Source organism: Felis catus, chromosome C2 (assembly GCF_018350175.1).
Source record: "Felis catus isolate Fca126 chromosome C2, F.catus_Fca126_mat1.0, whole genome shotgun sequence".
NCBI lineage: Eukaryota > Metazoa > Chordata > Mammalia > Carnivora > Felidae > Felis > Felis catus.
Genome location: NC_058376.1, coordinates 132,372,465 through 132,394,118, shown reverse-complemented (window position 1 = coordinate 132,394,118; position 21,654 = coordinate 132,372,465). Strand labels below are relative to the sequence as shown.

Here is a 21,654-nt window from a genome sequence, read left to right as displayed (position 1 = left end):
ACCCGGAGTGATGATGTGATCTGCCCTGGGTCACACGCTGTTGATGGCCCTCCGTTTTCTCACCTGTGGTCTGGATACAGCACTGGTCCTGCGTCTCGTCAGGGTGGGGACTTGAAGAATTCAGTCATGCTTGTGAGTGCATTTGCAAAGCATCTGCCTACACGGTGTGACAGGTTGTTACTTCCGTCCTGTCAGCTGCCCCTGCCTCAGAGGGACGACCTCGGTGTTTTTAAAACAGGATCACGGGTCTCTTTTTGTGCCAGGTGGTAATGGGGGATTGCGTGTACTTGCTGAGCATGTACTGTGTGTCCAGCAGCTATCAGTTGTGTTACATTTGCATTCTCCTTTATTCCTTTTTTTCTGCCCTCCCTATGAGATGGAAAGTAACGATTTAATTGGTAATAAAAATGATGAGTCCAGAAGTTGCCTGATGAGGGCCTCACAGAGGTTTGGTGGAGATTGGATCCATCTCTCTGGTTAAAAAAAGAAAAAAAAAAAAAAATCCCGGGCTTCAGACAACATGCTGCCTCCTACATATTGGAAATGCAGTCTGGCCGGGGCTCAGCGGGGCTAGTCCCTGGGCTGCCCTGTGCACCCACACCACTTCCTCTCCAGGACAGACCTGGTGTGCTTTGTTTCCAGAAGCTGTAGCAGGTGACTGCGGGCCTGGCCACATAGAAGAGAAGGCAGAGAAGAAGATGATGATACAGGGCCCGCAGAAGGGACCAAGGCCAGTGTCAGAAGTAGGATGGGGCTCAGGAGCTGTGAAGCGCCCATGTGAGGCAAAGGCAGCACCCTCGTATGCTCGAGTGCCGGCATCATTTTCAAACCCATCTAGCAAGCCCTGGTGCAGTAGGGTGGAGGACACACAAGTGGGCAGAGCCTTCTTCACCCCCTTGAGCCATCCCCTTGGCCCAGGAGGCCCCTACAGTTCGATGCTTAGAGATAGTCTTCAGATAGTTGCTTGTGAGGCGGGCCCTCTGCAGCCAGTGGAGCACACGTGTTTGTGTGTTTGTTTTAATTTTTTTTAACGGTTGTTTTTGAGAGAGAGAGAGATGGGGGGGGGGAGGGAGGGAGGGGCAGAGAGGGAGGGAGACACAGAATGTGAAGCAGGCTCCAGGCTCCGAGCTGTCAGTACAGAGCCCGACGTAGGGCTCAAACTCACGAACCTCAAGATCATGACCTGAGCCGAAGGTCAGACGCTTCACTGACTGAGCCACCCGGGTGCCCCAGCACATGTGTTTTACCAGCTGGGTGGCTGCTTGGTCTTGGGGCAGCCCCACGGCTGGTGTTCATGCATTGTTCCTTCTCTGAGTATCTATTTCCCCTCTCAGATGTGTGCCCCTTTCCTCCCACCCCCACGAGGCTTTGTCAGGCAAATGCCTAAGGGAAAAGGAGTAGAGGGGTGTGGGGTCTGGAAAGTACTAACCCAACCCTCCAATATGTCGCCCTAGACATTGGACTGAGTTCCTTCTTTTTAATTTTATTTCCTCCTCGTGAAGTCCGTGGATCTGGGTTTCTTGACTTTGACATTGTGGTTAAGCCTAGAATGGGCTGCCTGCCTGTTCCTCCCTTCCAACCCCTAATTGAGACCCAAGTTGCTTGTAGCTGCCTCCAGGATGGGTGGCCACCCTTATCTCTTGCTGTTTTCCACATTTCGGACTTCTAGTTTCATTCAGACCGTGCCGTTCCCTCTCCCCTCTTGGCCGAATATGGCTTCTCTGCCTGCTCGGGGCTCAGTATTTCCTCTCCCTCTCTCCCAATGACCATTCATGCTCCGGGCTTCTGTATAGATATCACCCCTCTGGATGTTTTCCAAGTCTCTCTCTCACCGCCCCGCCCCGCCTTACCAGACCTTGTGAGGTTCTCTGCTGCTGGGTTCCGTGGCACCTGTACCAGTCTCATCCTGGCTTGGACTTTTCTGGAATGGCTATAATGCCTACCTCACCCGCCAGACTGGACGTGTCCTGTGGGCAGGGACCAAGCCCCACACCCAGCATAGGGTCTGGCATGTGAGAAGTTTCCAATCAGTGGAATGCATGGAGGACTACATTATATGGTTGAGGACTCCATGGGAGCATAGGACATGGTGCCATCACTGAAGCTGCCCACTGAGGAGATAGAGCTTTTAAATCAAGCCTGAGCTGTCCACCTTCATATAGTAGTCACTGGCCACACTTACTTTTATTTTTATTTACTTTCATTAAAAACTTTTTTTGGGGCACCTGGGTGGCTCAGCCGGTTGAGCCTCCGACTTCAGCTCAGGTCATGATCTCACGGTCTGTGGGTTCGAGCCCCGCGTCGGGCTCTGTGCTGACCGCTCAGAGCCTGGAGCCTGTTTCGGATTCTGTGTCTCCCTCTCTCTCTGACCCTCCCCCATTCATGCTCTGCCTCTCGCTGTCTCAAAGATAAATAAATGTTAAAAAAAAATTTAAAAACTTTTTTTAATGTTTATTTTTGAGAGAGAGAGCACGAGTGGAGGAGCAGAGGGAGAGGGAGACACAGAATCCGAAGCAGGCTCCAGGCTCCGAGCTGTCAGCAGAGCCCCGCGCGGGACTGCGAGATCATGACCTGAGCCAAAGTTGGCTGCTTAACCGACTGAGCCACCCCGGCGCCCCCGTGCTTATTTTTAAAATAGAAATACATTTAATTAAAACTGAATAAATTGGGAACCCATTTCCTCAGCCTCCTTAGCCAATTTCAAGTGCTCAGTAGCCAAATGTGGCTAGTGGCTACCATATTGGACAGTGTGATAGAACATTTCCAGTATCACAGAGTTTTAGATGGTGCTGCTCACAAAGATATTAATTTAGGAGCTTGTAGGTTTTGCGAAGGCCCTCCTTGGTGCTTTTGGATAGAGAAAGTGGATTTTCGCGGATGCCTCCTTAAGCCTCCACTGTTCCTCGTTTTCTCTTGGCTGCAGGATGCTCGTCAGAAGTTCCGCTCCGTTCTGGTGGAAGCAACGGTGAAGCTGGACGAGCTGGTGAAGAAAATTGGCAAAGCTGTGGAAGACTCGAAGCCCTACTGGGAGGCCCGGAGGGTGGCGAGGCAGGTAAGGTAGCCCCGCTGACCGTCTCCCCTGCCTCCGCCCCCAACCGTGTTTTGGATGCGCCTTCTGACTTCTGTGTCCCCGGTCGAAGGTTAGAAGCACGAGTCCCCCAGGATGCAGAGCCACCACGACTTTGTATACACTGCATTTGAAGACAGCCTCTTGCTTTCTCCTTCCCCCTACCCAAGCTGCTCCATTCCAGCTCCTGATGCTATTAATAGAGTGTGGGTGCTGGCATTTGGCCGACCCTGTGAGTGGGTGCGACCTGGATACCGAGATAGTGCCCAGATCCGCCCCCCCCCCCCCCCCCCCCCCCCAGGCAGCTGGGCCAGCTGGTGTGGACGAGAGGACGTGTCTAGAAGACAAGGTGTCTTCCTCTGCCCTCTCTGGTGATCGCCTGGCAGGCAGCAGGCAGAAGCCTCCCTCCCTTGCAGCGTCTCCTCTCTGGTTTGAGAGGAATTTACCATTTGCTTCTCTTGAGAAGTGGGTTCTTTGCCCCGAGAGCCCAAATAGGCAACTGGGGAACTGGCACCAACAAAAGGGCAGCAGAGGGGAGCTGTGGTCAGGCGACTGCTGGACGGCATGGGACCGGGCTCTGGTTTCAGAGTGTGTCCTCCTTCGTCCCCACTGAGGTGGTGCAGTGTTCTGCCTCTGTCCCCTCCCAGCCTCCGCTAGCCGGGCCCCGTGAGTGGGGGGAGGCAAAGAGCCCCCGACCCTCACCGGTGTCTGCTGGGTGCCAGCCCCGGGGCTTTCGCACGCCCCCGCTCGCTCTGGCTTCCTCGCACCATGTCTTTTCAGCGTGCGTGGCCACCCAGAACGGGCCTAAGCGGTTGGTCCAGAGCGTCGGTCCCATCCGTGTCGTGTGTTTATGTGACGGAAGGTGCCGGTAAGAAAGCGTTCAGTGAGCGACGGGGACGTGTGCACCAGGGTGCGCACGCATGCGGTTGGGCGCGGTAGAGCAGGGAAGGTGAACTCTTGGGGAGACGAAGCCTCAGAAATCTAGGAACATGTTCAGACCAGACCTGTTGAGGGTCAGGGGCCAGGACTTGGGCGTTCTTCCTCTTTGCCCTGCCTCCGCGGGCCTCTCAAATTTCTCATCCGGGGATTCCCTTGATGCTTTAGTGGCTCTCCTGAGATCCTAGCTGCATATGTGTGTTCATACTCTGAACCCTGAGCTGAGCTTTCTGTTTGGAACCTGCCAGATAGGTTGCCTTATTCCTAGACAGAATGGCCACCTGAACCCTTCCTCCTTCCTGACCAGCTAAACCGGGTTGGTCAGCATCGGAGTGCCTGTTACTCACTGGGCTGCAGCAAGCTCTGAGCAGCCGCCCCCTCTTTCTGCCTTTCTCTGGGAGGTGAAACCCTTCTTAAAAGGTCCTCCAGACCCTGAGGTATTGTCTCCAAAGTGCCTGTGTCTCACCGGTCTTTAAGGGGCACCCCCAGCTGGGATGTAGCCCAGAGTAGCAGTATTCTTGACCTGAAATTGCAGTGCAAAGGGTTTGGGTTTTGGGTTTGAGGAGGAATTTACGATAATTTAACATAAACATTGATCAGTACCAAGGAGGTCGTGAAACCTTTTCTGAAAGTCTTCAACACTTGAATTTATTGCCCTCTGACTCTCTTGAGCCCACAGATATCTCTTAGAACTGTCTATGTGCCTGTGCCTCGGGATCGTTAAGACTGGTCTGTTAAAACAACCCCTTGGAGTTGTGGCAGTGGTTTCCTCACTTGGTCCCCTGAGCTCGGGCTTCGACACCAAGCTGGTGAACAAGACCTTTGTGTTCAGGGACCAGTGGAGGTTGGCCCATCAGGTCACTGGCCCCAGCAGGTGGGAGGTGTCCATCTTTGGCTGTACTCGTGTCACATGTGCTCCTACCTCAGAGTCTTGGAATTTGCTGGTCCTTCTGTTTGGCATTGTCTAGTTTTTTAGTGTTTATTTTGAGAGAGAGCGTGCACAAGTGGGGGAAGAGCAGAGGTGGGAAGAGAGAGAGAATGAATGAATGAACGAATGAATGAATGAATTAATCCCAAGCAGGCTCCACGCTGTCAGCACAGAGCCCGACATGGGACTTGAACTCATGAGCCGTGAGATCGTGACCTGAGCCGAAATCGAGAGTCAGACGCTTAACTGTCTGAGCCACCCAGGTGCCCCTCTGTTTGGCATTGTCTTAACCCCAGAATCTGCATGGTCTGCTCACTCAGCTGTTCTTCACTTTTCTGCTCAAATGTCACTTTATCAACAACAAAGCCTCCCTGGGCCACCATTTAAATAACTGCTACTTGCTGTCTCCACCACCGCCATCCCTTGTTCCTTGATGTGCTTTTTCTCCATGGCACTCTTTCTGACTTGTTATTGTTGTTTGTAGTAGCGAAGCTCCGTGAGGGCTAATGGAACAAATGAGTGAACCATGCATTGACAGGCCTCCAGCAGGGCCAGTGTTCCTCCCGGCCCTTCCTTGGCATTCTGAGCGTTTCCTTTGTTGTCCCTGGTCCTCCCCACCCCCCCGCCCCCCGGCTTTCCTGCCCTGTGGCCACATAAGCGGAAGGATAGGAACACAGCTGGCAAATCTGTTCATTTAAATCTCATTTGCCGGGTAGGTCCCCAGTTGTCTGTGACACGTCTGGCATAGATCTCCTACCACTCTCTTCTTTTCCCTCCCCAAATGCTCTTTGATGGGAAAAGAGGTAGGAGGGAGCTGGGTCGGCAGAGTCTCACTGCTGGGCAGCTGTGAACTATGGCATCGCTCCTTCCTCTCATCCCTTCTCGTGGCTAGTGAGGCTAGTGATCGTGACAATTATGGAGTCCCTTGGGTGAGCCACTGAGTCATCAGGTCTCACAAGATAACAGCCAGACCCTGGGGATGACTGAGTGACTCACTGTCAACCGGCAGAGGCCAAGAAGAATGTGAAGGGAACCCCTGCCTTCTTGCAGGTGGGGCAGGAAAAGGAGGGCGGAGAAGGCCCAGAGTGACCTCTGCCCCTCGCCCGCAAGGGACCTTGCTGGCGTATAGCCGAGGAACTGGAAGGATGCTCAAAGGCTGAGGCGGGGCACGGATGTCACATTTCATCTGGGCACACGGTGGGCTGTCTGGGCTTGGGCCAGGTGACTGGGTCTGTTTGTGTACCAGCATCCTCTGACCTTCCTGATGGCGAAGGGGGTGGGGCCCACCTCCAGCGGCTGCCAGTTGGGCTTCCTGTTTTCTTCCTGTCTCTGATCCCCACCCCCTTCCCTTCTGTATTTACAGACCCTCTGGCTGTGTACAGCCGGGACGGTCTCTGAGCATCTCCTTCAACGTGTATCGTGAGGCACTGTGTTCCCAGAGCCTCTGCCTCCTGGTCTAGGAAGCAGGGGTGGTTACGGGAGCCGCCTCGGCTCTCCCGTGAGGTTGTCTCAGGACTTCAAGGAGGCACCGTGTTTGACAGGGGAATCCCTGCATGAGCGTAGGTGTCAGCTGCATTAAACAACTTTTTTTGTTGGAGAAAATTTCGAAAATAGACGAAATGAAGAAAAGAAGTCCCTGTATCTTCTGTTAATATTTGATGTGTGTCTCCTTTTTTTTTTGTTTTTTTTTGTTTTTTTGTATGAGATCATCCTGGTGGTGGTTTTATGATCTGTCTCTCCGAATGCCCATGTCCATCCACCCAGAGCCCTGATGCAGAAGAGACTTAAAGAGCTTGGTTTTCCATAAAGAGTCTACAAAGAGTTGTAATTGTTGGGTCAGTAGAAATTGTATTTGCTCATCAAAAATTTGCGTTAACTTTATTGGTCCTGTTGTCACGTTGGATAAGGGATGAGTCAGCTCCAGTCCTATGATTGTGAAAATCCAGCCCAAATTCCGCCAAGAGGAGGGAGAACATAGCTCCCCACGCCCAGCTGGGGTGGGGGCAGGGAACTGGCTTTCATTTATTTGAGGGTTTTTGTCCTTGAGCCAGAGCGTGTTTGTAAGGCTGCTTTGACATACCTGTCAGCCCACGTGGCCTTCAGCGTGTAGAAGGCGTCAGTGTCTGACGAGGGGGTGGAGCCATGTGAGCCCGAACAGTTGAGCGTTTCTTGCTAGCTTTGCTCCTGGGGCTCTGACTGGTCTAGCAGTGGCCCTGGGCCTGTCGTTTTTATCACTGCCAGTCCCAATGCTTCTGCTTTTTTGTTTCTGTTTTGAAAGTGCGGTAAACTATAGAGAAGGTACATATCACCATTTGAGCCATTTCGAAATGTGTAAGTGAGCAGCATTAAGTATGTTCCTATTAGGGAGCAGCCCCACTGCCATCCATCTTCAAGTTGTGTTAGATGCCAACTCCCCCTTCCTCCCTCCACCCCAGCCCTTGGCAACCATGGTTCTACTTTCTGTCTCTGGGATTTTGACTCTTCTAAGTGCCCCATACAAGTGGAATCAGGCAGTATTTGCCCTTCTGTGACTGGCTGATTTCACTTTGCATAACCTCTGCAAGGTTCGTCCATGTTATGGTGTATGTTAAAATTGCATTCTTTTTTAAGGCTGAGTAATAGTTTGTGGTATGGATATAGCACATTTTGTTAATCTGATGGTGAACATTTGGGCAACTTTTGTTTTTTATTAATTTGAGTTTATTTATTTATTTATTTTGAGAGAGAGCAAGACACAGACCACAAGCAGGGAAGGGGCAGAGAGAGAGAATCTCAAGCAGGCTCTGCACTGAGCCCAACGCGGGGCTTGAACGCATGAACCATGAGATCACGACTTGAGCTGAAACCAAGCGTCAGATGCTTAACTGACTGAGCCACCAGGATGCCCCAACTCTTATTTTTAAATGGTTGCAGTGTGTCAGAAGACTTTGCGAACCTGAAGAGCAACATAAATGCAAAATAGGGTCATTCAGTGCTGGAAGTGGCCTGTATTGTGTTTATGAGGCCATGTGAGTCCACGTTCTATACTCAGCCTCCTTTGGGGAAGTAGGTGAGAGGAGAGGCGTTTGAAACTTGTAGAGTGACTTAGCTGTAGGACAACCGGCAAATCTTGGCCTTTCCTCTGAGCCAGACAGATTGGCTTTGAATCCCACCTTACCATTTAATAGGTGTGGGACTTGGGGTGGATTACTTAATCTCTGTGCCTCAGTTTCTTCATCTATAAAATTGTGTATGTTAGCTTTTGCTGTGAAACAAACCACCCCAAACCTAAAATGGCCTAAAACATTTATTTAGCTCGTGATTCGGGTGGGCAGTTTTTCTGATGTTAGATGGCTTCATCTGTTAGGCACTTGGCCTGTTGTCAGCGAAGGCATCCCGGGTGACTGGACCATATGAGTCTCATCCAACAGGCTGGCTTCTTCCCGTGGTGTTGGGATTCCAGGAACTAAAAGGACAAGCTCTCTTCGAGCCTCTTCCTGCATCACATGTGTTAATGTCCTGTTGGGCAGAATAAGGCACACGGTCAGTCCAAATTCAAGAGGTGGGGAAAAATAAAGTCCACCCGTAAAGCACCTGTGAAATGTTGTAGCCATTTTTGGCAACTTACCATAGTAATGGAATTAGTACTTGTAAAACGTTTGCACCAAAAAACAAAAAACAAACAAACAAACAAACAAAAAATCTTAGTTCTTATTCCAGATGCATTTTCCTCTCAAATATTGTGTCTGTCTCTCTGGTGACTCTGCTGCCTTGACAACAAAAGACCACCACACCAAAAACCTCTGGATGGAAGAAACAGTCCTGTGTTGGGTAAAGTGTCAAGAGTGTGAGGACAGGAGGGTGACCCCACGCAGTCAAGGAAATACCGAGTTGCTTGTGGGGGTAACATGTGCCAGAAGGTCAATAATAATGCAGCGGGAGTCTCTGACTTGCCTGTTCACTGACCGCAAACACTCTGAGCCCTCACAGACAGCGTGGTGAGGGCCTTGAATGCATGGATGGAGAGTCACGTTTGCCACGAGACGAGACCGGTCAAGTGCATCAAATAATGCCTTGAATTCTTAGGTTAGTCATAGAGGAACAGAGCATTGTAGTCTTTTTTTTGGTTGGGGAATTCTAGATGCTGATTTTGTTGGCAGAAGGAAGACCTTCCGCAAGTAGAGAAGTAGAGGGCGAGGTTCCACAAACTTGGGACACAAACTCGAAGACATGTCAAGCATGGGTCCTTGCTCGTTACTTGTTGGTTTTTTGTTTTTTTTTTTTTTTTCCTTCTAATTTATTTTCTTTCATTCAACAAGTATTTACTGGGTTCCTACTAATTGTAGAGCACTGTTGTAGCCACTGGTCAAGAATGGGACAAAGACCCTAACCCTGTGGAGCTGGCATTCCCCTTTTAGTCTTATAAAAGCATGTGGGGTGGGGTGGGGTGTTTGGGGGCAAAAGTGGAATCTCTGTTACTGATCTGATTTAAAGTGTGGGGTTGTTCCCCCCTCCATCTGAGACATAGAGTGAGTCCGTGGATTATAGTGGGCTAGTGGGTTGGCAAGTTAAAGGTTTCTGAAAGTGTTTTCTGAGCATCTCCCCTTTGTCTGTGCTGGCCATTGTGGAGCATAAAATGTGGTCTGTATCATCCAGGAGCCCTGTCAACACATACAAATAAGATGATTTCTACGGCATAGGTAATTACAGTCCATTGTTCTTATTCACAATAGTTATGTTCTCCAAAGCCCCTACCCGGATGCCTGGGTGGCTCAGTCAGGGGTCTGACTCGGTTTCAGCTCAGGTCATGATCTCAATGTTTGTGGGATTATTGGGCTCTGTGCTGACAGCGTGGAACCTGTTTGGGATTCTCTCACTTCCCTCCCCTGCTCATTTGCATGCTCTTTCGCTCTCAAAATAAACTTAAAAAGTTGCTACTCGTGCTGAATTAGAGAGGCATCCTATTGAGGTATTGCTTGTAGGTGAAATACAGGGTCAAGTTCCTGAGAGCCTCTGGTCACGTTTTCATCAACTGACCCATACGTAGCCTTGTTTTACGTATGTCTGTCTTTAAAGGCACCTTACTTAATATATATATTTCTTAAAAGTAATTATGTACAGTACTTCTTTATAACAAAACACTAGCCAAGGAGGGTCAAACATTTTTCCGACCCTGGGTGACACGATTGTAAATTTACTTGGCTTTGAGCATCACACAGCGCTTTTTAAATTGGTCAAGACCTCCCATGCATTGATACCAAACAGAGTCCACAAATTTAAACTTGTCCGTAGCTTCCTCATGCGCTATGGACGTGACTTTAGCACTCACTGGAACAGCCTCTTGTAGGAATCTGCAAATTTCCTCTTTCTTTTTCTAGATGCACTGTATTGTTGATTCATTAACAGTAGACTCATGGCCAACAGCACTATGACTCACACCTGAATGAAGCTTATGTAAAACATGTATTTTCTCCTTACATAAGGCATGTCAGAGCCTTCTTGCACTTAGGAGCACTAGACAGCGCTTCAGCACTAGGCTTGGGGGCCAAACAGCTGAATCGAACAAAAAGCACAAAAATGTGAGAAATGTGGCACTAAGACAGAGATGGACAGTTGTTTACAACATGAGAGTTGAAACAAGGAGGCAGAGTGTTGCCTTGTTGGACCTCAGCTGGGAACATGCATGTTGAATAACTAAATGTTTTGCTTCTCTCGGTGGGTCTGGACCCTGGAGATACCACAAATGTTGATTTGGGGTAACAAGTTGTAGTGAGTAGACACATTTGCAAATATGGGATCCATGAATAAGGAGAATCATTTGTATTCACTGAGTAAAGAGTCCGATGGGTGAGGCTCGTTGGTTAGACAACCGAACCACAGGGCACAGAGGTAGACATCGTGTGGAAGAAGCCAGGGGGTGGTGAGGTCACTGTAGGGGCTGGAGTTGGAAACCTGGGCAGAAAGGTGCACCTGAGCCCCAAAGTGCAAGAGTCTGGGTAGAAAAGAGAAAAGAGCTGAGATCTGAGGGAGAAGTCAGTGTGGACGTAACCTGGGGTGAGTGCATCATCAGCTCCAGAGCTGTGGAAAGGAAGCTTTCTGGGAGCTGAAGAGCCAGAAAGGGAAGGAACGACGGCCAGCTGAGCGAGAACCAGACAGCCTCAGCCCGGCCTCCACTCTGGGTTGAGACACCACAGAGCAGCCACAGTGGGCTCTTAGGTGGGGGGTTCTATTCTTTGAGACGGTGATTAGACATTGAAGCCAAATATTGTGTCTTCCCTTAATAGCGGCATCATCTTTTGAGATCTAACTATGTGCCAGGCACCATGTGTACTGCTCTGTGTAGGGGAGAGCATTTATCTTTCCTGTTTGTCCCCACATCACAGGTGAGGGACCTGGTCTTAGAGCCCAAAGACCATTACTTGCGTCCGTGCGTAAACCCTTCTGGTGTCATGGCTTAGTCTGAGAGCATACGAAGGCCAGCTTTAACAGACGGAGTGGTTAACCGGCGGTCAAGAATGAGTCACTGGGAACTCCGAGGTTTTGACCTGAATAGCCTGAATGCCAGTAGGAAGTTGACCGTGGGGATCCAGCTTTGGGAGAAGGGGGTGCGCTCACCCTCCTGAATGTTAAGCCACGACGGGGGCCGCGGTGGGGATGTCATGGGCGAGGATGCAGGATGGCTTGGAGGCGGGGGGGAGCTGGGAGTCGACTCTGGACAGTTTACTGGAAGCGTGTGCGTGGAAAGAACTGAGTCAGAGCTTCAGGATGGAGGGAAGGAGGGAGAGGAGAGGAACTTTGGCACTCTGTGTACAGAGCACTTTTCTACGTACTTCAGATGCAGGAGGGAGGTACTTTTGTAGGTTTTGCAGAGCGGGAAACTGAGGTTTAGCGAAGTCGAGTTACTCAAGGCAGTGTCCCTGCCTTTTCTGCTCAGGGGGTAACTGTGAGGCTCTTCTTCCAAGCAATTTGGGGCCCTTTGAAACTCCTTCCCCTTGTGGCACGCCCTCCTGGTTCTCCTGCGACTCGGGCGCGACCTCGTCATGCCTCCCTTCTTCCCGGTCACCTTTCATTTCCGCTGGGCGGCAGCTCCCACGTAGGACTCGGGTGAGGAGGTCTGGGTCACTGACGTCCTTCCCCATGGCCCTGATCACGTTCCCACTGGGGGGCCACAGGCCAGTTTCTGGGAACTGCGTCATCCCTGCGGCCCAGGGTAAGGGCAGGCGGTGAGTGATGGGGCACCTGCCCCAAGGCAGAGCTCCTGGTGATTTACAGCCAGAGAGGAGAATGGACTGTTAACTCTCCCTTGCCTGTAAGACTGCATCCTGCTTTGCAGTCTTGCTTGGAATTTCTGGGGAAGAAGCAGGTGCATTTGGGAAGCCTAGATGCTTGATCACAGATGGGGTCAGTGGGAGGGTCGAAGTGACCCAGGTCGAAGCCTCCTGACACAGAGTAGGTCTTGAGGCTTACATCGGCAGGGCTCACCTCCCTGGAGTCACTGCGCCTCGTGCTTGGCTGGCTGTGCATCGGGCTGTGTTGGGGCTGCAGCAGGGCATGTTGCTGATCCTGGGGTTTTCTCCTCTGGTGGTGCAGTGGGCCGCTGGCTTTGACCCTTTCCTGCCTGGCAGGTGTCAGGAAGCTACCAGTGCGGGTCTGGTCGCAACAGAGTCTCAGCCCAGCAGTATTACCCCCCCCCCCCCCCCCCCCCCGTTACCTTGTCAGTTGGGAGTGTCGTCAGGGCCAATTCCCTCTTCCTTGTCCCCTTTGCCTTTCATGGGGTCATGGCTGATGCCCAGTAAGTGCTGCTTGGCGGGCAATGTGCTACCTGAAGCTGACACAGGTGGTTTGTCACCGCGGCTCAAAGGTAGTGGGAGGTGTGGAGTTTTGTACCGTATCCAAAACCGTGCGGCTTCTTGGATGTTTCTCTTCTTTCTTTCCATCTTCAATAAAATTGTTGCGTTAACACGGATCGACCCTTCCCTCCCCTCTCTGTAAACCACTCTGGAACGAGTGGCAGGACGACCGATGTCTCAGCTGAAGAAAATCAGACTATGGGACATATTTTTGTTTTGTAAATGGGGGTGGGCCTTTTTATGCTGTCAGGTAACAAGGTTTGGTCCCGGACAGATGGTGGTGTTTCTCTTGAGCGCTTTTGGCTCACCTTTCCGTTCCCTTTCCTCACCTTGCGGGTACCGACTGCCCACCCCGCTTTCCTTCCTTTCTCCTCCAGTCCCCCTCCAAGCCCTCCCAGTGTGACTTCATATTCTCCTCCTTTCCTTCTGTGAAAATCTACCCTGAAGAATCGATGGCCTTATTCACACTAAGAAGCAGATGAGCGACAACAGTCAATCAGAGAAAGACAGATACCATATGATTTCACTCGTATGTGGACTTTAAGAAACAAAACAGACGAACATAGGGGAAGGGTGGGTGGGGTAGAGAAGAGAGGGAAACAAACCACAAGAGACTTTTAAGGACAGAACAAACTGAGGGTTGACGGAGAGAGGTGGTAGGGGATGGGCTAGATGTATAATGGGCATTAAGGAGGGCACTTGGGATGAGCACTGGGTGTTATATGAAAGTGATGAACCACTGAAATCTACTCCTGAAACTTGTATTACACTGTGTGTTAACTAACTTAAAAAAGAAACACTCAAAATAATAAATTAAAATTAAAGCAATGTAAATACCTGAACCTAAAAAAAAAAGTAGATGAGTGATAAGGCTTAGGGATTTACGGACTCTGGACATCTGAGTAGCTCTGCTTTAGAAGCATTCCCCTGTGTTGGGACACTCTGCTTCCTGTGTGTAGGACTGCAGATTCCCAGCTCAGGGTCTGTGGCACAGCAGAAGCTTCTTGACGTGTGTGAAGGAACCACATCCATTCCCAGGAGGGGAGTGTGTGTTCATTTCCGCATGGTGGAATGTTTTCATGGAACGTAAACCAGAGGTGGAGGCAGCAGACAGAATACAGGATTTTCGGTTGATATGAATTTCAGATAGTTTTTTAAAAGATACCTCCGTCCGATCAAACTCAACACCCAAAAAACAAATAGTCCAGTGAAGAAATGGGCACAAGACATGAATAGACACTTCTCCCCCAAAGAAGCCATCCAGATGGCTAACGGACACATGAAAAAGTGCGCAACATCACTTGCCATCCAGGAAATACAAATCAACACCACAATGAGATACCACCTCACACCCGTCAGAATGGCTAAAATTAACAACTCAGGAAACAACAGATGTTAACAGGATGCGGATAGAGGGACCCTTTTGCACTGCTGGTGGGAATGCAAACTGGTGCAGCTACTTGGGAAAACAGTGTGGAGGTTCCTCAAAAAATTAAAAATGGAACTACCCTATGAGCCCACAATTGCACTAGGTATTTATCTGAGGGATACAGGTGTGCTGTTTTGAAGGGGCACACGCACCCCCATGTTTATAGCAGCCCTATCGACAATAGCCAAAGTATGGAAAGAGCCCAAATGTCCATCGACGGATGAATGGATAAAGAAGATGTGGTATGTATATATGATGGAGTATTACTTGGCAATCGAAAAGAATGAAATCTTGCCATTTGCAACTACGTGGATGGAACTGGAGGGTATTATGCTAAGTGAAATTAGAGAAAGACAAATATCATATGACTTCACTCATATGAAGAATTTAAGATACAAGACAGATGAGCATAAGGGAAGGGAAGCAAAAATAATATAAAAACAGGGAGGGGGACCAAATATAAGAGACTCTTAAACATGGAGGATAAACAGAAGGTTGCCGGAGGGGTTGTGGGAGGGGGGATGAGCTAAATGGGTAAGGGGCTTAAGGAATCTACTCCTGAAACCATTGTTGCATTGTATGCTAATAATTGGATGTGAATTAAAAAGTAAATTAAAAAAGGTAAAAGATACCTCTATCTCATGTGATATTTGGGACTTACGTAACTAAAAAAATTATTTGTTGTGTACCTGAAATAAAATTTCACTGGGAGTCCTCTGTTTGTATGTGTTAGATCTAGCAGCCCTCCAAAGGATGGGAGCTGTGTCATCAGCCAGATGGATAAGGTGGTTTTTGGAGTCAGCCCTGCCCCACCTCAGGTCCCTGAATTCATGGCATGTGTTGCTGTGGAGGGATTCTGGTCCCTGCTGTGCCATTCCTTAGCCTGTAGCCTTGGGCGGGTACAAGGGAACGTGTAGGAGTGCCCAGGACAACTGAGAGCACTCAGCATCTCTCACTGAAGTTCTGCTCTCCTAAGCCTAGTGTTTCCAGGAAGCAATGGGTTTCTAAGAAAAGTGGCTGAGTCTACGATCACGGCCCCCCTCAGCCTTACCAGCTTGATTGCTGAGAGCTGGTCAGCTCCAGACAGAATTCTGAAGGGCTCCGTGAACGGGCCACACAAACTAGGTCTCTTCTGAAGGATCTTCCCAAATGTGGGCCCCTCAGCCACTCTTTCCCTCGACTTATCCAGGCACCAACTGGCATCTGCCTCCCTTGAACTGTCTCCCCTTCCCCGTGCTCAAGTGTCTTTGTTAGTTTGATCGTTTATTCATGTTTGTGTGTTAATTTTTCATTTGAAAGCTTTGCTAGGCGCCTCTGCGCTTACATTCTCGCAGGGGAAGGAGTGCCTCTTTGGTTCACTTAGGGCAATGATCTGCTATGTTCAGGAAGCCTTGCTTTGTATGTTTCCCTTGGAGGAAGTAGGTTGAATGGAAGTAAGGAGGAGACCATTTGTTCTTCAATTCGTTACCAGCCTCAGCACATTCCTGTGGCAGAACACCATACCGCAGAGAAGATGGTGGGCCTTTTTTATTTCTAAAAGTCATGGTGTATCGATCTCCTCTAAGCTTCTCTTATTCTTTGAATTTAAGTCTCTTGATCTTAGGCTGAGGCCAACTAAGAGAAGGTTGTCTTTACACAGAGGAGACTGGGAAGTCTGTTTTCACACCGGCCTGGGCACTCAACCAAGGTGATTGAAGGCATCTCTAGTGGGTTCTTTTGAGAACAGTTGGAAGGAAATCATGAGAAGAGGGCGCTGTATTGAGTTTATGTAGATTCCTCTTCTGTCTGGCCTCATCCCAACACCTCAGGCCGTAAGAAGATATAAAGCTCCACAGCCTGAAGTCCTGAAATTTACATTGCCTTATGCACAAAATAATGGCCTCCTCTTATGTCAACCAGGAATTGCATTTGGTTGCAAGTAACCAAGGACTCAAAAACAGTTGTCTACACACATTAGCATACTTTCTCCTGCTTAAAAGGAGGACCCGAAGGAGGCAGTCTAGGTTGGTGCTCTGACCCCATGGTCATCTGAGACCTAGCGACTTACGTGTTGCTCAGTCCTGTGTGAGTCCCAGCCTCCAAGCCACATCATGGTCCAGGGTAGCTCCGGGAGCTCCAGCCATCACATCTGCATTTCAGAAGAGAAGGGGTAAAAGAGGAGTGGGGAAGAGACATATGCTTCTTCTCTTTTAAAGAGTCTACTTGGAATTCTCAGACACCACTCTGCTTCCATTTTACTTCCAGAACCCAGTCACATAGTCATGGGTAGCTGCAAGGGAGGCTTGGCTTAGGGTGGTTTTTTAGGTGTACGTTAGGGTGGAGGGGAGGATAGATATTGGGAGGCAGCCAACCAATTGTGCCACGTCTGTGCTGTGGTTTGCCTGTCTGTCTTGTAGAAAGACTCTGGGTTGGAAGGAGGTAGAGGTGAGCAGGTGTGACCCCCAGAGCAGACCAAGGACTCGCTGGAGTAGGGAAATGTTACACCCCGTTTTCCTCTGCTATGTCACTTCCCTCCCTTCGTGGTATGTGGAGAGACTTCCTGTTCTTTATATTGTGTCGGAGACCTAGGAGGAAATCGTAGTAGCTTCCCACGAAGGTGTAACTGTGTGCGTGTATGTGTTTTGTCAAGTCACAGAATCCATTCATACTTTCTTTTAACAAATGTGATTTAAATGACTCATTTCCTATCGACACTTCTTTGGTAGAAGCCCTGCTGTCTTGCAGGGATGATTGAAATAGCCTTTCAGTTGGTGTTCAGTTCAGATGGTGAAATAGCCTTTCAGAAGCCCTGCCTCCTGGTGCCCCTCCCCTACCTCCCCCCAACCCCCCCCCCCCCTGCTGCCTCCCAACTGAATCTTGCCAGAGTCAGTTCTGCTGATAGTTCCCAAAAAGTTTGGCGTGTGGGCGGGATGGTTGATTTTGTGTGTCAACTTGGCTGGGCCACACCAGCACCGAGGTATGTGGTTGAACATCATTCTGAACGTTTCTGTGAGGGTGTTTATTGGATGAGATTTGCATTCAAACTGGTGGGATTGAAGTAAAGCAGATTGCCCTCCATAATGGGGGGGGGGGGCGGGGAGGGAAGGTGCTCGTCCAATCAATTGAAGGCCTGAATGGAACAAAAGAGCGACCTGCCCCAAGCAAGAGAGAGTTCTGTAGCAGATGGTCTCTGGACTTGATTAAAGTAGTGGCTGTTCTCTGAGTGTTCAGCCTGTTGTCCCACCTTGCAGATTTGGACCTGCCAGCCCCATTGTTACGTGAGTTGATTCCCTAAAACCGTTTTCTTTACAAACAGACATACCTTGGGGATATGGCAGGCTTGGTTCCAGACCACTGCAGTGGCACAGTAAAGCAAGTCAAGTGATTTTTTTTTTCCACTGTGCATACATAAACTTTGTTTATCTTGTACCGTAGCGTATTAAAAGTGCAATAGCATTATGTCTAAAAAAAAGAGAGCACGTGCCTTAATTTAATCGCCCAGTCAGTAGGTTGAGCGTCCAACTCTTGATTTCAGCTCAGGTCGTGATCCCGGGGTCACGGGATGAAGCCCTGTGTCAGGCTACGCGCTTAGCATGGAGCCTGCTTGGGGTTCTCACTGTCCCTCCCTCCCTCCCTCTCCACCCCCCCGCCTCTGCCTGCCCCTCCCTCCCTCCCTCCCTCCCTCCCTCCCTCCCTCTCTCTCTCTCTCTCTCTCTCTCTCTCTCTCTCTCTCTGCCCTTCTCTCCTGCTCATGTGCTTGCTCGCTCTCTTAAAACAAAAGGCCTTAATTTAAAAATATTTTATTGCTTGAAAGAAACGTGTTAACCGTCATCTGAGCTTTCAGTGAGTTGTAATCTTTTTGTCGGTGTAGGGTTCGTCTTGGTGAATGATCAGATGGTAGTTGGTGCAGGTTGGGGTGACTGGGGCACTTTCTTCAGACAACAGTGAAGTCTGCCTTTTCAGTTGATTTTCCCTTTCGCGAATGATTTCTCTGCAGCGTGTGATGCTGTTTGATAACATTTTACCCGCAGTAGAATTTCTTTCAAAGTTGGGAGTCAGGGGGCGCCTGGGTGGCTCAGTCGGTTGAGAGTCTGACTTCCGCTCAGGTCACGATCTCGCGGTCCGTGGGTTCGCGCCCCGCGTCGGGCTCTGGGCTGATGGCTCAGAGCCTGGAGCCTGCTTCCGATTCTCTGCCCCTCCCCCGTTCATGCTCTGTCTCTCTCTGTCCCAAAAATAAATAAATGTTAAAAAAAAAAAATTAAAAAAAAAAAAAAGTTGGGAGTCCGTCTTCCCACACCCTGCTGCTGCTTCGTCAACTAAGTTTACGCGATACTCTAAATCCTTCATTGTCATTTGAACGACGTTCACGGCATTTTCACCGGGAGTAGTGCCCATCTCAAGGAACCACTTTCGTTGCTCATCCCTGCGAAGCACGTCCTCATCCATTCGAGTTCTATCGTGATGTTGCAGCAACCCAATATAATAATAATGAAAACGTTTGAAATATTACGGGAATCACCAAAACGTGACAGACTCGTGAATAGATGCTGTCGAAAAGTGGCGCCGATGGGCTTGCGGGACACATGGTTGCTGCAGACCTTCGGTTTGTAAAAACCTCAGTGTTCTTGAAGTGCAGTAAAGGGAAGCAGCACGGACGTCGGTGGGCACGTCCTTTTGGTTCTGTTTCTCTGGAAAACCTTGACCCGTACAGCATTCCTGTGTCCAATGTCAGGCCCGGATCTGAGTGCGGACACAGGGCTTTTCAGTCTGGCTCGTGCACTGGCACCTGTGTTCTCGGTGCTGCGCCCCCATGTACACCCTTAGCCCCCCGCCCCCGCCGCTGGGTCCATCCTATGGTTGTGCTCCCAGCTTCGGAGCACACGATCCAGCGTTTTGCATTGTTGCGTATTCTGTTCTCTGCCTGTGGTGTCTTCCTCCCCAAGCTGACTGGCTCTGTGATGAGCAGAATGGCAGCCGTTAGCCACATGTGACTACTTAAAGGCCAGTTAATAAAACTGAAAGTTCAGGTCTTCAGTCTCCTTAGCCACATTTCAGATGCCCAGAAGCCACATGAGGCCGATGGCTACTATTTTGGGGACGGCACACATAGAGAACATTTCTGTCATTGCAGAAAGTTCTCTTGGGCAGCTCTACTTGGCTTTTATCCTTTGCCTAGTTAACAGGAGGGCACAGGTAACTGCTGTAGTTGTCCTGCAGTCCCCTCCTTCACTAAGCTTTCCTTCAGCTTTGCTTCTTGAGAATTCGATGAAGTCTACGGCCATACCACCCTGAACGCGCCCGATCTTGTCTGATCTCGAGAATTCGATGAAGGCTATGGGTATTATCCTCGGAAAACCTGTGCGCGCGGGGCATAAATTACAAACATAGTTTCAAGGTATTCACCAGCTTCCCTTAAAGGTCACCCACGTCCTGTGGGTTAATAACTATGAGCTAATAGTGCTCATGCCGCTCGCCTATGTAACCGCTGGCACTTCTGGAAGGCTTACCGTGTGCCCGTTCTGAGCAGTTGGCGTGTGTTAACGCGTTCTTCCGAGCCACACCATGAGCTAGCTTCTGTCGTCACCTGCATTTTGCAGATGAGGAAACTGAGGCACAGAGAATTGAAGTGCTTGGGGTCACCCAGCCAATGAGCGGCCTGGCCAGGATTTGACCCAGGCAATCTGGGTTCCAAGTCTGCGTTCCTCACCTCTACGCCCAGGGCTATGAACCCTGCGCTGGAAACCTGAGCTCCCCGAAGACAGAAATTGCTTGTTATCCTTTGCAGACCTTCACCATGTGCGGTGCACAGTGAAGGTGAAACAAATGCCTGACGAAAGGAATGCTTGGAATTGAGTTACACAGGCTTGAGGCATAATCGTCTTGGCCCTGGGACGTTTGGATTCTTCCACGGGGTGTCTTATCCTTTTTCTTAGTTTTATTGGCTGCAATTTGTTTCTGACCCCTTAGAGCTGGGAGACAGCCCGAGTGCTCAGAGCAGCTTTGCTTGGCAATCGCAGGTGGAAAGGAGAGGGTTTGCCGGGAGACCCGGCTCACTTGGAACACCCCCGCCACGCCAGCTAGTGCTGCCCTGAGCTGGGGACCCAGCTGCCGCTGCGGCCCTGCCACAAGGCCGTTCCTGTCTTTTTCAGATTCCTAGGTGACTCAAAGTGGCACCACTCTAGCAGCCAGGGGGCCCTGGATGCCTGTGTTCTTGTGTCCCCGTCACTTTCTGACCGTCAGCTCCTGCTGGGGTTTGCTGGCCTTAACCTTGTTGACGTCTTTGCCTTGTACTGCAGGAGACCCCCAGCTTTTCCATTTACTGAGCTAAGCAGGGAGCTGTGTTGTGCTAACTCCGGTTTATGTTAAGCCCTCCTTTTCATCTGCATCCCCCTGACCTTGAATTCTTTTGGAGATCTTACTGCAGGTAGAAGTTAAAATTAAGCCAAGTCATGCTGACCCAGAGGCAGAAGATGGGCTGGAGGGGAGGGGGGTTGACATTTCAGTGAATTGGTTGTTCCCCTGGCCGTACTTAAGTGTACCTGGCAACGAATAGTGCCGGATGATCCAGGGAAGCCCGAAACTCAGAGAAGGTGGGAAGAGGCAGCCAAGGTCTTTGGCTCAAGAGGGTTTGGAATAGTCTCTAAGTGCAGATTCTCCATTATTCTGGTCATAGTGACTCACAGAGGTACAGAACGTGGTCGCTGCCTTCTGGGAGTTTGTAATTTCGAGAAGACCCAAATGAAGGGCAAAATAATTCAAGAGACGTGTCATCCATGTGTTCAAATACTGGGCAGTTTTCAAAGTGCTTTTCCACTATCTTGTGATGTGGCAAACTGCTGACATGAGTATAGAAACTTGGTCCTATGGATTCAGAGGGGGTAAAATTTCACCCAGGAACAAATTTTCTGGAGACCCACTGGGACCTGGGTTACGTATCTTTTTAGCTTGTAGGAGGCAAGGTGGAGTGGAAGGGGGAATTATTTCGATCTTGAGAGAATAGCATTCACACCACATAATTTAGCACAATTTAGTATATACAGTTAGGCCATTATTCAGGTGAGTTTTCACATCATGTAAATGGGCATTTCCAAGGAGAATTGCACCCAGAGAGACATTAATCTGAGTGTGTGAGCCACAGAAGAAAAAGAATCACAAGGCGTATTAAAAGATTGACCACAAGGGAGTTGTCTGGGGCTTATCATTGGTACCCAACCTGGTACCTTAATGAAACACGTATTTATTGAACAACTGCAGCCACGGGCCACTAGGGCTAGGTTTGGGGAATTTAAAAATTCAGTGACACAGTCCCTGTTCTTCTGAGGCTCCCCGGGTCACCACTGGTGATGGTGCTGCAGAGGTCATAGAAATTCCATGCACTGTGCAGAAAGGAGACTCTGTGGGTCCTGGGCCTTTTCTGCTATAGCACCGACTCCAAGGATTCTGGGTCTGTGGCACTGACCAGGTGTCTCTCATCACTGAGCCCGTG

General features: G+C 49.8%; 1 protein-coding gene and 1 long non-coding RNA gene across 2 annotated transcripts in view; one reads left to right on the top strand and one right to left on the bottom strand.

The window, feature by feature from the left end:
• SH3BP5 (SH3 domain binding protein 5) overlaps positions 1-21,654 on the top strand; it is a 77,284-nt gene that overhangs the window by 24,401 nt on the left and 31,229 nt on the right. Inside the window, exon 3 of the mRNA XM_003992129.5 lies at positions 2,924-3,052. Coding sequence (XP_003992178.3) covers positions 2,924-3,052 — 129 coding nt within the window. The remainder of the gene's footprint in view (positions 1-2,923; positions 3,053-21,654) is intronic.
• On the bottom strand, positions 8,200-20,803 carry LOC109491511. Its single transcript, XR_002745446.2, has 4 exons — positions 20,708-20,803; positions 17,491-17,630; positions 16,237-16,317; positions 8,200-8,429 (listed from the first exon to the last, which is right to left on the bottom strand). It is a non-coding gene; the product is annotated as an uncharacterized LOC109491511 (long non-coding RNA).